Raw genomic sequence first — 17,907 nt, 5'->3', positions numbered from 1 at the left:
TTGATCATTCCGTCATCACACATTGGTCATCTTCTTTGGTCAAACTTTTGTCTTTTTTCCTAGCATGTTTCTCTTTCTTTTCACACTTTTTCCCCCATATCTTCTCCAATTTATCTTTCATCTTTGAATTTATGTCTTCCAGTCCTTGTCTTCCTTATTCAACTTTCACAACTGTGTTTCTTTACATTTCCTTCTCTTCCCCACTGGAATCTTTCTTTCTTATCCTGTCTTTTTATCTTTGTGTTTTTCTCTTTTCCTCTCCCCCTCTTCTTTCTCTAGCACACTTTTTCGAATTGCATAATATTTCTGATCTCTTATGATTTTTCCATTGAGCTTGCTACTTGGTCTTCATTCCGTAGTTTGAACTTATCTTTCATGTCTCCCATTTCCTCAATCACACTAAAATCTTCTATTTCTTGGTCTTCATTCCGTAGTTTGAACTTATCTTTCATGTCTCCCATTTCCTCAATCACACTAAAATCTTCTATTTCTCTTGCTTCAATTCAATTTCTTTATCCCTGGCATATCAACCTCTGCTTCAATTCAATTTCTTTATCCCTGGCATATCAACCTCTACTCACTGTCTCAAGCTCTGAAAACATAACTTGCACAAGTACCAATAAATAAAAAGCAAGGATAAACACGCACATCTTCAGTCAATTGCACTTTTGAAATGTTTAGTAGAGGTCAGGACAGTTGTTAACAGTTATTATATAAAAATATATGTGAATTAAAAAAAATAGTAAAAAAGGAGTTTAATGTACAGGTATGTTGCAACTGATTATACGGTTTAAAATATTGGTGTATCAATTTCAAATGCTACATGTAGTCTAATGATGCACAGCCCACCAGCCACCCGATAATTGTTTTTTTTTACAGATTAAATTTACAGGGTATTACCAATGTCCTACTAGCAGTGAACTTCTTGATCAGGGGTAAGATGATATATTGTGTCATTGCCCCCTCCCCACTGAAAAAGAGTGCATCACTGAACCATACCCATGGAATTTACAATTCTGAGGGGTCAAGAAACCACAGTGGGATATAACAAGTGTGTGGTAATTATAACTGGTGAGAATTTCAGGGAAACAAAATAAATGTGGGTCATTCGTTGTAATGGAGAGAAACTGCATCTGCACAGAATGTGTTTGTCGGAGAAGAGAATTTCATACAACTAGGGAGAATTTCACAAAACAAATAGTGATTTTCACTGACTATTGTTATTTCAAAATCTAGCTTTTGCATTTGATTGGATCATAGCAAATTTGTCAATGAAATTAGTTGTTTGTTTCATGTTAAACAATACTCAGAATGCCATTGTATTCACAAGATCAAACTCCCCCAGCAAGCCTTCATTATCCCACACAATTTCATGAAGTTTCCAGCATCATTCCCCAACAGTTGCTGCAAAACAGTCCAAGATCAATGATTTTCAACCAATCTAAACCCAGAATTTCAGCGAAATTATCAGAGCTGACAATTCACTCTGTGCCGACACATTCCATGAAATGGTGACTGGTCCCCCAAATTCTACATATGTTTGGATGCATAAATAATGGGTATATTTTCAAATAAGATAAAATCCCATGTAAGAATATATTGCTACCGTTAAATTACACAGAAAAAAATGCCTATGAATTTCAAATTACTTCCAAAAGTAGACAAAACTCTTTTTGATTTTGGTGCAGAGATCACTCTCATAAAATTAATCTTAATGGCATTTACTAATATCAAACAAATTCCTGACACCACAAATAAATCCTTATACTTCAGGGTCCTGTTGCATAAAACTTTTTACCCGAGAAAACTCTGGTAAAAACTGAAAACTAAGGTTAGTCTGATTTCTGCCATTGACTTTTTAACAAAGGGCAAAAACTCCGGTAAAAACAACCTGAGTTTTCTCAGGTAAGAAGTCTTATGCAATGGGCCCCAGGTGTCCATTTTACAGCTATTCCAAATTTTGTTTCTTGTTTGTGATTTTCCCTACATTCTCTGAAAAAAAAAAATAATTGCATAAAAAAAATATGTAGTTCAAAGAGTATTGGTCTAAAATAGAAAGCTTCCTCGTTTATGGCTTGAACAGTAGCAACTTGATTTCAAAGCATCTTCAAACTCTTGTGTTACCCTTGACCTCCAGTCATCTTCCACGATGCATTGGTTAAAAACACTAAGCCTTGGTGCACCAGTCTTTAGAATGTTGTAGAGGCAATGCACTCTCAAGGCTTCTCTAGACAACAATGGACCAGTCCAACGATTCCTGTCAGCAAATTATAGAAAGCACAAAGAAAATAAGTTTAAGTGAGGAGAGTGTTAAATAATAATGATGACTATATAGATGATGAAGCTACTAGCTGCTAAAATTAATATCATCATTGCAGTATGATGATGGTGGTGACAATGACGGTTACATGATGATGTTGATAATCATGACGATGAAAATGGTCATGATGATGAGTAATCATGGTGATTCTGGTGAATGGTGATGCTGATTTTAATCTATGAAGGAGAAAACCTTTTGAATAAATATGTGCATTGATTAGCAACACAACTATTTGGAATGCTTCCATCTCCAATTTTTAATTTGCCCTAAAAATGTGTTTCATTGTTGCAATTAAAGAAAAAAAAACAGTCTACTGAAAATGGCAACATGTTCTTTAAAAAAACAGTTCAATATCTTTTTGACCTTATGGGGGCAGGCAATATTTATTCAACAAAGCATTTTTATAAAAACAATATCCCTGACTGTGATTAACATAAAATAAATGACTACAAGAAATATGCTCTTTTGTCCCATTTATTTTTAGGGTATGGCCCATCAAAACTAAATTACAAAATTCTCTTAGGAAGACTAGTTATTCTTCAAAATTACTTTGAATTATGAAACATTCTTACAAAAATTACAGATTCCATATGGTCATTAAAGACCTGTCCTGTTGGATTCTTTTCCGTTCTTTTATTCATTCTTGCATTTGCTCATGAAAAGTACATCTACCCCTCCCCCCAAAGAAAATATGCATGTCTTGCTCATTATATTTAAAATCTGAATGACTTTTTCAATGACCTAAGTACCTTGAGGTGGATATCGATGTTAAAGCTGGTAGATGTATACTCCTGAGAAAGAAACAAGTACTGTTAGAGATGTCCAGCACCTCCAGTGATTCTGACCTCATGATGTACTGTGGAAATGACATCATTCCGATTAACGGCACACTCACACTCAGCTTGAACCTCTTCAGACACGGCAAGCTCTCCAGCAAGTAATTCAGGTTCTCCTCTCTCAGGACAGAAAACACCCAGTACTTATCAAGCTCCAATGTGTGTAGCTGCTTGAAGGTTGAGAGCGCTTTGACTGAAGAAAAAGACCAATCAAAAGGAGTATGGATTTCTTCAATGGAAGGGCACATGTCACCGAGGGCCATCAGCAGGCACAAGAACGATTTGACCCTGTCTGATTTCCAGGTAATCTCCGGTGCCTGAAATGGCATGAATTCTGGAGAGGATGTCCACTCTGCATGGACCACTTTGAGTTCATGCGAGTTGGTCATTTTGAGGAGATAGATCAGGAACTTGAGCCATATTTCCTCGCCCTCGATGATATCCAGCTGGAAGAACAAGTGACGCAGCAGGGCTCCTCTTGACACAAAGTGATAGATGTAGTTTGTGGCCCTGTCCTTGATACATTTGATGGCTTCGCACTTATCTTTTGGGAGATCTCCTTGAGCCAAAGCAAAGGTGAAATCAGCCACTTGCCACAGACGTGGTGTTCTCATTACCCCAGCCCATTCTGAACACACTTTGGCAGCCTCACATTTATCAGTGTCGCTTAAAAAGGAAAATATTCTTACTTTGCATTCCAAAGGCAATCTGGAGAACAAGGCTCCAAAATTATGATTTGGCATATGAGATGTACCACACTGTTCCTTCAGGTGCGGCTTTGAATCCTGTTTACTTCTTGCTTTTCTATGACTGATATAAGGCTGTCCGCAATTTAATTTTTGCTTTTTTCTCACACAATATGACATAACTGGTTTGGTTGCAGCTGGTTTTTATTTCAAGCACTTTCATTTATCATGTGATTTTTTTTCTCTGCATTCGCATATTGGAGAAAGAAATCTTGATCCTTGTCCTAAACATATGTAGAGCTTCCTGATGAAAATATAGACTTCATTCTTTTACCTATATAAAGGCAAACAAAAATTTATCATTGTGGGTTTTTTAGTTTGTTTTAAAGAGTTTTGCCGATATCACATGTTGTAGTATGGATGTCAAATAGATTCTATTCTAGATACACACGTATAACTCAGTTTTCCGCACTTTGGCATGATGAGGAGTGGAGTCAAAATAGCTCTGCCTAAATAATAAAGGGGAATTTATGTGAATTCAATTTGCATTTACTCAATATTTTAATGGCCATTAATTTTTATTTCAGCTCTTGGTTCTCTGTGAAAATTTGAAATTTATTATTTTAAATGCCCTCTCTCAAATTATTCAAAGGGGAGGTTCAACCTGATCGCGATCGCTCATTAGCATGTGCATTGTGAGCGATACGCTAGCTGTCTGTACACTGAAGCACTCATTGCTTTTTATACAAAACTTCATATATTTAAGGTGCCAGAATTCGCAATTTTCTTGAAACCATGGTACTTTCCCAGTATACAATCGGAAACATAATTTTGAAGGGGTTGGTGTTTTTCTCACCTACGGAAGAATGGATGAAATCCTTGACTTGTCCAGGGTATTTTGGAGGTTTTCCAAATAACCATCTTAGGATCGATATGGCGAGGAGACTTTCTAGGTTATGAAGGCTTATAACACTGGGCTTGAACTCCCCTTTGATTTAAGTCTACCCCACCCCCTCCCCCCCCAAAAAAAAAATCAAACAAGTGGAGGCACCGAAAAATTCATCGCTTAAGTGAAACTTTGAAAATATAACTTTCATATTTTATTTCTGATTTTGACTAAATTTTGAGCATTGTGTTTTTCTCTCTATTCAAATAATCATTTCATGAGGTGGACTCGCCCTTTAAAGAACAAGTCCACCCAACAAAAACTTGATTTGAATAAAAAGAAAAAAATTAACAAGCATAACCCTGAAAATTTCATCAAAATCGGATGTAATATGAAAGTTATGGCATTTTAAAGTTTCGCTTCATTTCACAAAACAGTTATATGCACATTTCGGTTGGTATTCCATTATTTAACATTTTGTGCTTCCGGCAAGGAGGTCCAAAACGTCAAATTCGTAAAAATTGAAATATTGTATAATTCAAACTATAAAACACAAAAGAAATAGTGAGTAAAATCATTGACTCTCTCATTTGGATGTAACTGGCTCGTTCATATCACTATTTTTTTTTAAATAAGCGAAACTTTGAAATGTCATAACTTTTTATTTTACATCCGATTTTAATGAAATCATCAGCATATTGTGCTTGTCTGATTTTGCTCTATTGATTCAAATCAACATTTTTCTGAGGTGGACTTGACCTTCTCTCTCTCTCTTTCCTTCTGTCACATCGATCGACCCTCTTCAATTATCCTCTACCCAGTTTGTTCATATACACTGTAGGCAGCGGAAGCGGGGGGGGGGGGGGTCCTGGTCCCCTAAATAGGGACAGACCCCCCAAAATTTATGTTAACAACTTTTTTTTATTCTTTTTGCTCGTCAATTTTTTTCCTGCATCCCCCTAAATTCAGGTGGACCCCCCTAAAATCGTTGTGGTCCGCCCTGAAATTCTGGTTGATAACCCTTTTTGATACTTCTCAGATTATTTCTTCTGTTTTGCATCCTTTCCTAAATTTTGGGTTGATAACCTTTTTTTGCTTGTCAGATTATTTTCATTGCGTCACCCCCTAAATTTCTGGTTGATAACCCCCCCCCCCCTCTTTTTTTGCTCCACCGAGACATTTTTTCTTTGAAGACATTCGGCATCTCAAAATAAGTTCTGTGAAATTTCTGAAGTCTGTAAATCCGTCTCTGTAGCTTAATGTCTTTTTTACGTACTAAAAAAAAAAGAGTTCTTGGAAAAAATAGTTTGATCTATCGTTGACAGAGAAATATCACAAATTCACATGCCACAAGTTACAAGCCCCCTAAAGTCCTAGTCCTATACCGTACATGTAGGCTATAGCTTGTAAATTTTATTGTCGTTTCACAAATAAAAGATAAATAATTTTCAGAATACCTTGTAGATCCAGTCCTTGTCCCCAAAATCAGTCTATTTCGGTCAGGATCTATGCTTTGCAAAAATATATTTTTGTTTAATAACTCCTCCGAAACGGCAGATTTTCAGTCTTAACTTAAGTTTCACAATACATGCTATACACGGTTCGTGTCTCAGTCGTGATATTCTTCTGTCCAAACATGATTGATACTCATAAAACTTGGTGACATTTGTGAATATTAATAAACTGAATATTTATTTGAATCATGGTTTGAATTCATCACGCTTCCAGAGAAATCACAACAATCGATAACCCCCCCCCCCCCCCCCCCAGAGTTTTAAAGTTTTGGAAACTTGCTCTGGTAATTTAGAATTACCACACATGTATTTGAGCACATGGGACTACATAAAGTCTACAACTATGCAGTTCACCAGCTTGTCTTATCTGTGAAAAGTAATCCCATTTTCTCTGTTTCCACGGTCGTCACAATAAGTGCAATTATACGTGACACAGGACGACATCTTAAACTTTGTATCAGGTATAAATTCACATTGAAAAGTGCTGTTATAAGAGTTGATTTGGTAAGTATAATTAAGAATTGACACTATTGCCGTGTACCAGACTCTACTCCGATTTTGGCTTTTTTGGGGGAACTCGGCGTGCGGAGGTACCAACTTCCGGTGCTTCAACACGGAATAGGCCAATCAGCGTTATTGTTCCCATCCAGGTAGGGGAGAGATCAGTGGGAGAGATCAGGTCCTCCACCGGGGAGCTCTGCGGCCGCTTTTCACAAAAATTGCAGCTCATTCAATGCGATCGGAGCGGCGTAACGAAAAATATGCGAAGCTTTGGAGCGGATTTCTCTCTTCTTTTTTCTCGATAAGAAGAAAATGCTATGCCTTGGAGCGGCTTTCTTTTTTTCTTTTTCTCAACAAGGCAAAAATGCTATGCCTTGGAACGGAAATTTGAGTGTAAAAATGGGAGTCCCCTCCGCGGCACATACCCATTATGCATCGGGCCCCCCCCGGGGGCATGCAGCCGGGCCTCACCAGTAGTGAATAGACGTCGCTTTGTTATGAGTCGCTTTAATATCATTGTTTTTTGTGCTATAGCAGTAAAGACATGTGCATGGCTTGCAGAACTCCATTTCAGAATCAGATTCTATACTTCTGCAAAAACAGTGGCACATACAGGATTCCTTAATGAGAAGAGTTTTAAATACAAGGAAAACCCAAATGTTTAAATGGAATTTTTCTGTTGTTTTTTTTAGTAAGAAAAAAGGGGCATCACTCCCTCCCCCCATGCATTTACCCACAAAATCATTACACACTTTTCTGTCGGTTTTAAGAATTAATATATTTTGCTTGCAGGCTCCGCCATCATGTGCAAAAAGTAGCAAGAAAGCCATATAGGGCGCCATGGAAGTGCCATACTTACCCCCCCCCCATTCCACAGAAGGGAGACCTTTGATTGAAGGGTGACCCTTGATTAGCAAGGTCTTACAGCAGTCAGTCTTCAAGATCACTGAACTTTGCATCATGTGGAATGACTCCCAAATAACCCCAAAAGAACTCCAAAGGACTGATTGATACTAGTCTTCTCGGCCCCATCTTACAAAGAGTTACGATTGTTCCAATCAATCGTAACTTTATATATGGAAATCCATCGGTGTCATAATTTTTTCTACAGGAAATTTGCAAAATGTCCTTTGTAAACAAAGGAGATCACGTCAAATTGCCAAGAAATCAATGAATTCATAGATATACATTCATATCTAGATTTTTTAAAACAAAAATGCATTATATATGTTGACTTTGCTGGCTTTCCATAGTTACGATTGATCGGATCAATCACAACTCTTTGTAAGACGGACCCCTTGTCTATACAGGGCTTAGATGGTGGGTTGTATTTTATTGACTCTATCGAGCCCCTCTCGCGGGGTATATGAGTAGTCTACAAAATAATGTAGACCCACATCTGCAGCAGATCCCACCTCACGAGCCATTCAGAGTCTGCATAGCAGACTAGGGTATGAGAGTACGAAATCATTTACAATACATGAATATATATTATAAAACACACGTGATTATCATCTTTGGTTTTCAAGTGGCAAGCATCAGCTGAATAATAGCTTGGCCATGTGCAATGCATTTGGTCTATACTGGTCGTTCAGGTTAGATTACTGGGTATAAATTATATAAAGAAGTCACTCTTTGTGTAAAAGGGGACAAACAAAATAGTAGTGAAATTCATTTTTATGTCTGCATGTGAACACAGAATACAATGCAATTCATCTTTCAGGCTTGTATTTCATTTTGTTCGACATCTGAATTTACTTATTTACTTATACTAACACAGTCTTTCTTATACACATGATCTTTATAAATACTTTTCAAACTTCAAAATATCATGTGACTGCCCTCCAGTGAGTAAACATATTATGTATATTATAAGTCTAACTTTGGCATTGTGTGAAATCCATTCAGCATCAAACCTACCCCCTCTGCTAACCAGACATGATAACCATTGTGATTTTGATGGAGAGTGTAGGCCTATATGTTTCCTTGTAAATACAATAGACATTTCAAACTTGTAAATGAGTGTTTGGATTATTTTCCCTTAAAGGCCAAGCTTAATTAGCCCACCTCAGAAAAATGATGATTTGAATTAATAGAAAAAAAATCAAAAAAGCAAAATGCTAAAAATTTCTTCAAAATCGGATACATAATAGGAAGTTATATATTATTTTACAAAAATAGCTGTATGCACAATTTAGTCACATGCAAATGAGAGAATCGATGACGTCCCTTACTCACTATTTCTTATGTTTTTTATTGTTTGAATTATACAATATTTCAATTTTGACAGATTTGACAATAAAGGAGCAACTTGACTGAACCATAAAATTTTAAACAATGGTAATTCCATATGTTCAGGGTGAAATAAAACTTTGTTTCACAGGACAATGAGGAGAACATTAGAACATTTCATATTTCATATAATAGAATACAAAAGAAATGATGAGTGAGTGCATATCATCACTTCTCTCATTTGCATACCAACCGTGATGTGCTTAACTATTTTGTGAAACTTGGAAATGTCATAACTTTCCTATTTTACATCCGATTTTGATGAAATTTTCAGTGTTATGCTTGATGGATTTTTCTCTTTTTTTCAAATCAACTTTCTGATGGAGTGAAAATGTAATCTCAACCAGAATCCAATCATAGACACTTGGTATATTACCCCCACGTCCAGTTTCACCATATACCATACAGTCAGGAGTAAATTTGTTCACAAGTAAGACTTTTTTAAGAATGAAGGTCTTCAGTGTCAGTTTCATTCAGACTATATATTTCTTTGACTCAGAATTCTGGACTTTTCCTGGTCTTTCAACGATCTTCCCGCAAAAAATCTTGAGAGAGTAACGAAATATCATGGGCAAACTAATTAGAACTTTGAAAGTTCGTCACCGCTGAAAGACCATTAAAAGACCTTTTTTTTTACAAAGTCCGCTGAAAGACTGCACCGTTTCGCGCGAAAATCACTAAAACATTCATCAGGAATTATGCAAGAACTTGGAGATATTTGGAAGTTCATTGGAAGACCTTTGAAAGATCGGGCAAGTTTCATGGTCTTTCAAAGGTCTTGTTCCCTTTGGTATTTTTTGTTTAAATACTAAATTTGTTCTACATCTGCTGCATACAGAGTTCAGGCGTTACTAGTATGAGACACCATCACACATTGTGACAACTTGTTGTTCATACCAAATACTAGTAGTCGACAACTTCAGTTGCAATCAGCTGCGACATCCTCGGATCAAAGTAAACAAAGCAAAGCCAAAGAAGCAGTGATCATTTTTTTCATGGTGGATCTTTGGAAAACAACATTGCATCATGGCATCTTCCTCGAGTTCGAATCCAGTCGAAGCATGCAAGTGCTCAATTTGCCTGGATTTTTTCTTAAAGCCGACGAGGATACCCTGCAATCATGTGTGAGTATAGCGCTGGTTAATTTTTAAGGACCCACAAACACGTCTCCAAACACTGCACTCACATCATGCACTCATCTCAGACACACAAAAATCCGACTCTTCCGAGCTCATGAGCTCAATGAATGGCCCGGCCCAGGACGGGTTTTATGTCATGATCTTATTCGAAGTTATTCAAACATTTGATATTTTCAGGACATTCCCTTTTCATTACACAGAGTTGAATAACCAAATGGACTGCCTTGTTTTATTTTAAACCAGGTCCAGGCCAATCAAATCCAGATCAGCAGATGCATGATAAATCATTAAATGTAATATAATAATGCTTGATGATGATAAAGATAAACCTGAATATAATTATGATATTAATGGTATACCATGTAATGATAGTATACCTAGTAACATTAAATAATAAACAGATTAAATATTAAAATATAATGATAATAATAAAAATAGAGATCTAATTACCAATATGGCCTAGGGACAATTATTCTTCCATTGTTCCAATTTTCTCTCCAACATCAATATTGGATAGTACAGAACATGCCGAGATGTGAACCATGGAATTGAGATATTTCTACAGTAGATTTGTAGATTTTATTCAATCTGAAATGATAAAACAAAACAGCATATTTTGAGTCATCTCATCCTGAATTAAAACATGCACTTAAAAATGAATATCTTGTGTAACCTGGTCTTGATGCATTTACATTTGTCCATCAAAGTATACTAAATATTCTGACCAAAACTTACTTTCATTGTTTATAGTAAAAGCATGGATTAAGACTGATATAAATCAACTGAAAGTCTGAATGTAGCAGACAATATTATTTTTTATCAAAATCATTCCTTATACAAAAGGCAGAAAAAAAAATCATTGCCCAGTTTTGGCAGGGCGCGATCAAAGCATAGTTGAGTCCAACTATGCCAAAACAAATCCCTAATAGCTTTTTAAAACTGCTTTTCTCTAAATTAAATGTACATGCAATTATTCATGAACCAAAACTAGTTTTGTCAGAAACTTATTTCTACTTGTTTAAAATACACTTCATGAGTTCACCAAACGTTCATGTATCAGACTCATGACCATGTTTTTGTATCCTTTTGTATAGATCTATATAAATTTATGCACTTTCACCTCACAAAGGGCAACTTGTCTTAAGCATTGATATGCTTTAAAATGCAATCCAAACTTTGTAATATGAAATTAAACCCACATATTTTGTCTCTTAATTCTCACTAAAAGATGTTTTATATTTTCATGCTCTTGCTAAGATTATGAATCCAAACCGAACTAAACTTCCTGGAAATGTTCATATTCACATTTTCCAACATCACTAATTGCACCAAAAAAAAACTAAACAAAGCTTTCAACTGAAGCCTTTCATTAATTATATATTCAGACTTTAGACATCTTGTATCTTTTACCTTATAACACAAATTTCAGTTATGTGCATTTAAGACAATAGTGATCAGATTTAGCACGAGCCTTTCGAGCCAAAAATTGTCTACTAGCTTCAACCTCTTTTCACGTGTACATTTATAATGAATTTTTACTTCTGTTTTTCGTCAATAACTCTCTTTGACTTTCTTGACATAATTATATAATCAACACACTATCTCCCCTTTTATCTGATTAATCTACAAACTTACTTCTATGACGGGACACAAATGAACATTGCTGAATTTTGGACATAAAAGGTGATGAACTGCAACACCTCCGTAAATTCATGAACGTGAAAACTCTGATGCTGGAGATAATGCACTGCTTTAAATTGACGTGTTGACTAATTTGCTATGGTATCTTTGAGATAGATAATTAAAACAAACGTTATAATAATTATATAGCGTTTAATCCAAAACAAATCCATTGTTTCCAAAGTTTAATCTTCGCTCCAATTTAGCCTTTCTGAAGGATTAAATTTTCTCATATATTCGGCTTCTTACCAAAACAAATATGATTCCCCTTAATGTCACCTGCCCAGCTACCCTATTGATGGAATAAACCTCTTTATCTCCTGGGATTCTCCCTAACATGTAGGCACCCTAACATAATTGAATTTCCGTTTCGCCTTATAAAACGTTCAAGAACATGGAAAATGTATTGTCAAATGCCGTTCATGAGAATTGTGACAATGAGCCTGTGTCAAACTGGGTTTATCAAAAATTGGTGAATCAAATCAGGAACGTCGTCCTGGACTCTGGACAAATAACATATTTGCAATTTTTTGTGGCATTATCGTGATATTGGGAACCACCGTTCACTTCATACAGCAGCGCTTTATTCAGTCACACGCACGGTTCCCTATTTCCACCTCCGTTCACTTTGTACACAAGTGCGCGTATACAAATCAACGAGTAGTTCCCGAAACCACGATTTGGCCTTTTTTGTCATCTCTGAAACTTGGGATGAACTGCTGTTCCGGTTCATTAATTTTCAACTATAGACCTCCCGTCTGTCTATTGTAATTTTACTGTGTCTTTGAATTCATCCTGCATGATGTTGCAAAAACTTGCTAACTAGACAACAAACAATTTTGATGGCAGAATACTGCGCTGTAAAGAATTGTACTTTCATTTTCTTGTTTCTAAAAGTAACTGTGCTTTGCTCTTCAGATTCTGTGAAGAGTGCCTTGCTCCCTTCCTGTCCGTGGTTTCACCCAGCTGCCCTTTATGCCGTGTGACCTTTAAACCCAAGGAGAGAAGCAGGGCAAAAGATCTGGAGAAACAGATGACATCCATCAAAGATTCTTGTATAGGTTGCAAAAAGAAGGTACAGTACATTGCAGTGCAGGGCATCATTGGCATTCTATTGAGGTTATTTTAAAATTGGAGGTGAAACAAGATTTTAGTGACTGTATTAAAATATTGAGTTATTTCTTGAGCTCTGTGATATTTCCTTTTTGGTTTTGCCTGTTTTTTCAACGTGCAGGTTGTTGTTAGAATATTTTGTTTCAGTACATATTTGTCTACATGTACAATGTGTTTATTTCGTAATTCTCAGGGCTCTGTTTCATAAAAGTTGTAACAGCTCTTAGCTTTCAAGCACATTGTTTACATTAAGTTATTCATAGTATGTTTAAAGCATATGGCATTAAAGCAAGAAAAACTCATATAGGTTCTCTAAAAATATTGTTTTTCTTAAACAAGGTATCTATTACTGGTACTTAAATAAAATGTTTTAGAGTTGAAATTATGCCTTGAATGCAGTGCATGACCATATTGATTGATGAAGAATGATGTTTGTTCAATAATGGTAGATTTACACTTACAAAGGCATTGTCTATGTATGTCTTTAAGTCCTTATTCCTCTTGGACTTAAGAAGATTTTGTGGTTTGCTTTTTTTTATAATCCATTTAGATGAATTTGGCAAAGTTGAGACAGCACACCGTGTCATGTAGACATGTGGATGATGGGAATAAACCTAATTCAAGTTTCAAACCTGTAGGTAATACTTCACAGAAACCACCAAGGTAAGTTACCTACTAGCATATACTGGTAGTCATACACTGTACATGATGTGATGCAAATGTCCACTGAAACCTGTGTATAAATACCACTTATTTAATGACTTTTGAGTGGTCTTTATACACAGGTTTCTATCCCTCATTTCTTATGAAAACAATATGGGAAGCTGAATACATGTCCTCTATTGGCATGTCATGTAAAAGTGAGATAGTTCCTTTGAGATAGTTCCTTTTCTAGTAAACCAGTTTACACAAGTGATTTAAATTCTTGAGACAAAGTGATGAGGTTTAACTTTAATTCAATTTACTCTTACTCAATGATTCCATCTGTTAGAAGTGGAATACTTTATGAGATCGATGCCGCATTATAAAATGCTGTATTTACAAATGCCATACTGAAGGTCATCATGTTTTGTAGCACCTTGGTTCATAAATCATTAACTTTAAGTTGGATGTTTAGACCTGTCTATTTGTGGTAGTAACTATATCATGCATTGATTTGACTTTCAATCCTCTCTTCAGCAACCTACCGAACCGATCCACCTTTCAGTGTCCTATCTGTGGTGCAAAGAATCTCGACTGTGATGCACTAAGAAGACACTGCAACAAGGAACATAAGTACAATGACACACCGGTGGTATGTCCCATATGTGCCTCTATGCCGTGGGGAGACCCCAACTATGAAAGCACTAACTTTCTACACCATATGAACCTCAGGCATCAGTTTGAGTATGATACTTACGTGGTAAGTGGTTCTCTTGTTTAAAGGTCAAGTCCACCCCCCCCCCCCCCCCCCCCGAAAACTGTTGATTTGAATAAATAGAGAAAATAAAACTAGCCATATGCTTAAAAATTTCATTAAAATTGGATGTAAAATAAGAAAGTTATAACATTTTAAAGTAAGTTTCGCTTATTTTTCACAAAACAGTGATATGCACATCTCGGTGACATGCAAATGATATGGTTAATGATATCCCTCTCTCACTAATTCCTTTGTTTTCTATTTGAAATATACAATATTCAATTTTTTACAGATTTGACAATAAGGACCAACTTGACTGAACTATATACAATGCTAATTCCACATGTTCATGAAGGAATTAATCATTGTTTCACTTGAAAAAGAGGAGAAAATTGTATTATTTCATATTTCATGCAATGAAATACAAAATAAATAGTGAGTGGATGATGTCACGAGTCTCCTCATTTGCATACAGACCAGGATGTGCATATAATTGTTTTGTAAAATTAAGCAAATTTTAAAATGTCATAACTTTCTTATTTTACATCCGATTTTGATGAAATTTTCAGTGTTATGCATATTGGATTTTTCTCTTTTCATCCAAATGAACGTTGTGTTGGGGTGGACTTGTCCTTTAAACACTAATATTTGTTTGTCATATTACTGATCCTTGTAATAAATATAAAAAATATTTGTAAGCAAGATGAGCATCTACCCAGAGCAGATGTTTGAAAACATTGAATGCTATTAAATGAAAACATATAAGATGCTAATTCAATAAAAGAATAATAATTGATGGATTTCTTTTATGAACATGTATGCCATGGTTGATTGCTTGCAAGCATTCATGCTTTCTTAGCAATCAGGTAAATAATCACCACAGCCAATATGTATGCCATATGTGTACAGTAGGGCTTCAATGTGTGCATGACTATCCATGGTCATTTTGCACATGTTAAGGTCACATGATCAAAGGTCATTTAGGGTCAATGAACTATATTTTGTTATCATGTGATTGGTGTTTCTTGTGAATAATTTATTCATCTTCATTGTTTTCAAAGTCGGCACTGCTGCTATATTGAATCGTGTTGTACAGGCAAGACTGCCAGAGGCGTTCCACTTTAATGTCAAAAAGAAAAAAAAACACCCATGTAATGTATTTCAATTGGGCACACAATAAAAATAAAATTGTTATGTAAAATCACAAAGTCTATCTATTAGAACACTTATTCGTTCCATATCGTTCGTATCACAGCTGTTTCAGGGTATAAACTTTCATGTAATCTAGTAAAGAATTGGAATAATGACCTTCAATTTGGAGGATATGTCAAAAACTGAATATAGGCTCTAAGTTTTTATAAACAGACAAATAAAATAGAAGCTTGGTTATTTTGATCAGGATTCATAGAAATCATGATAACTTTCAAAGTTATTATTTCTATGCGAGATTTGATTGTTTTTGTATCAGTGTTCAAGAGCTGTGCAGTGGGTTACTGTTATACGTGTGTGTGTAGATATGCAGTTATAGCATTTATTTTCAGAAGCTGTTATTCTCACTACATTAGACATGTTTCATTTTTAAAGAGAGAATCAAGTTTCTGAAAATACATATTGTAAAGTTTTTATGCGTTTGGATCAAGATATTTGTAGTACCTGCAACCTGAATTGTATAAATTTGCTGTCCTTTACTTCTGTAGGATTACAATAAACAAGAAGATGAAGTTCTAAAACAAGTGCTTGCAGCATCATTGGCAGACAAGTAGCTACAGTACATGTAAGAGACAGACAGATTGACAAGGAGAGGTATAAAATATTGAAAGACGGACCCGATTGGGGTCAAAGAGAAAGACAGAGAAGCGTACTCATCTGCAGGTCAAATGAGAAAGAAGACTGGATGAATGAATGTCAGATTTTAATGTTGAAAGGCATAGTGGAGTTCTTGTGCAGGATGGGACACCTTTGCCATTAGTGATGTCTTTGAAGGATTCATCAAGCATTTCTCGACTACTGCAGGAGAGTGATTGTTTTGTGCAGCAGCATGGGTGTGATGCGCCAGCTTGTAGAAAAAGCATGGGCTTGAGATGACAGTCTACATGGAGAGACAAACCTCATTTCAAATTTACAGAGATAAATGCTGGATATGTGCTCATTGATGCCATCTTACACCGGTCCATTCAGTGGTCAGCAGGTGAATTTTTTCTTATCAAGAGGCAAGAGGGCAAATGAATATTGCTTGGTTCTCAATGGTTATCTGGTCATATGAAACTCATCACTCGTAATCTGTGTTGACATTTGATATAAGACAATACATGTATATTTATTAGAACAAAAGGAGAAATAAGACATGTTGGTAATTTTACTACTGGTTGTGGACAATTGAGTTTTGAGTTCAACAAACTTTTCATTATAGACCAGGCGAGGGTGTGCTTTTGAAGCTCATTGTTGGTGTCGTCGCCTCAGTGGATGTGAATTTTTTTTAGAGAGATCAAAGATATTTATTATAAAAAATGGTTTGATAATCTTGTGTATACATGTATGTACATGTATCAGGGGTGGTGCATGTGCTCTAATTCAGAGCAGTGTGTGTAATACATTGTATGATCAAGTAATGCACAGTATCGGGGAGATGATGGCTTGTATTCTCAAAAGATGTTTAAATTGAACCATGGTACAAGACTGTGGACATTGCCAGTTTCTAGTCTAGTCGCGCATGAATTTAACATTCTTTGCCTAAAGCCGGCATTTATAAATGGAGTTTTCTAAGTGTACATGATGAAATAAGAGTAATGATCCACACAAAATCTGCACAGTCCATGGTGTTGTACTGTGGTACATTTGAAACCTCTTTTGAAAATACCGGTATAGGTCAACATGTCTACAAAAGGTGATTTCTAAAACGTTGCTTACATATCCAGTGCATTGATTAAACCATTTTGTAATGTGTATGCAATCCGGAAACAAGTTGGCATTTTTGTGAAGTGTGTAAATACGATCATTCCATCCACAATGTATGTTTATTCAAAGTCTTGTACTTCGTAAGTAAGAATATAAACCGTATTGCATCTGTTATGCATTGATAGGTCAGGCAAGGAAAAGTTTTGTGCTGACCCAACAATCCAATTCACCTTCGTAACTTGTAGACTATCGTGATTTAATTGGGGCTCTTTTAAGGGAATTAAAACCTCAAAGTCAGTTGTATCCAGGGGTGGTTGATAAAGCTTTCTGCCAAGATAGTCTGTATCAGCACAAAGGGGCTCTTAAAGGTCAAGTCCACCTCAGAAAAATGTTGATTTGAATCAATAGAGAAAAATCAGACAAACACAAAGTTTTGCTTATTTTTAACAAAATAGTTATATGAACGAGCCAGTTACATCCAAATGAGAGAGTCGATGATGTCACTCACTCACTATTTCTTCTGTTTATTATTGTTTGAAATATGAAATATTTTGATTTTCTTGTCATTGTCATGTGAAATGAAGTTTCATTCCTCCCTGAACATGTGGAAGTCCATTATTTTAACGTTTTGTGCTTCAGGCAAGGA

At 35.8% G+C, this 17,907-nt stretch overlaps 2 protein-coding genes across 2 annotated transcripts; one reads left to right on the top strand and one right to left on the bottom strand.

The window, feature by feature from the left end:
* Positions 1 to 1,854: 1,854 nt before the first annotated feature.
* Positions 1,855 to 4,250, bottom strand: LOC121407774. The gene is made up of 2 exons (XM_041598971.1): positions 3,070 to 4,250; positions 1,855 to 2,257 (listed from the first exon to the last, which is right to left on the bottom strand). Exons 1-2 carry the CDS (start codon positions 4,020 to 4,022, stop codon positions 2,047 to 2,049), a joined length of 1,164 nt encoding a protein of 387 aa, XP_041454905.1. The 5' UTR covers positions 4,023 to 4,250; the 3' UTR covers positions 1,855 to 2,046.
* Positions 4,251 to 10,019: 5,769 nt separating this feature from the next.
* Positions 10,020 to 17,680, top strand: LOC121407773 (E3 ubiquitin-protein ligase RNF166-like). Its single transcript, XM_041598970.1, has 5 exons — positions 10,020 to 10,159; positions 12,773 to 12,929; positions 13,518 to 13,630; positions 14,147 to 14,369; positions 16,064 to 17,680. The coding sequence occupies exons 1-5, from the start codon at positions 10,062 to 10,064 to the stop codon at positions 16,127 to 16,129; spliced, it is 657 nt and encodes a 218-aa protein (XP_041454904.1). The 5' UTR covers positions 10,020 to 10,061; the 3' UTR covers positions 16,130 to 17,680.
* Positions 17,681 to 17,907: the final 227 nt, after the last annotated feature.

The sequence above is a fragment of the Lytechinus variegatus genome, chromosome 2, assembly GCF_018143015.1.
Source record: "Lytechinus variegatus isolate NC3 chromosome 2, Lvar_3.0, whole genome shotgun sequence".
In the NCBI taxonomy this organism is placed as follows: Eukaryota; Metazoa; Echinodermata; class Echinoidea; order Temnopleuroida; family Toxopneustidae; genus Lytechinus; species Lytechinus variegatus.
This window is presented reverse-complemented; position numbering and strand designations above follow the sequence as displayed.

Bases quoted from the DNA above. Each gene is read 5' to 3' on its own strand.
- LOC121407774 (XM_041598971.1), bottom strand. From the start codon at position 4,022: ATGTCATATTGTGTGAGAAAAAAGCAAAAATTAAATTGCGGACAGCCT. The intron at 2,258-3,069 runs GTACTTAGGTCA...ATTTGCTGACAG, and splicing joins ACATCGATATCCACCTCAAG to GAATCGTTGGACTGGTCCAT.
- LOC121407773 (XM_041598970.1), top strand. From the start codon at position 10,062: ATGGCATCTTCCTCGAGTTCGAATCCAGTCGAAGCATGCAAGTGCTCA. The intron at 12,930-13,517 runs GTACAGTACATT...TAATCCATTTAG, and splicing joins GTATAGGTTGCAAAAAGAAG to ATGAATTTGGCAAAGTTGAG. The intron at 14,370-16,063 runs GTAAGTGGTTCT...TTACTTCTGTAG, and splicing joins TTGAGTATGATACTTACGTG to GATTACAATAAACAAGAAGA.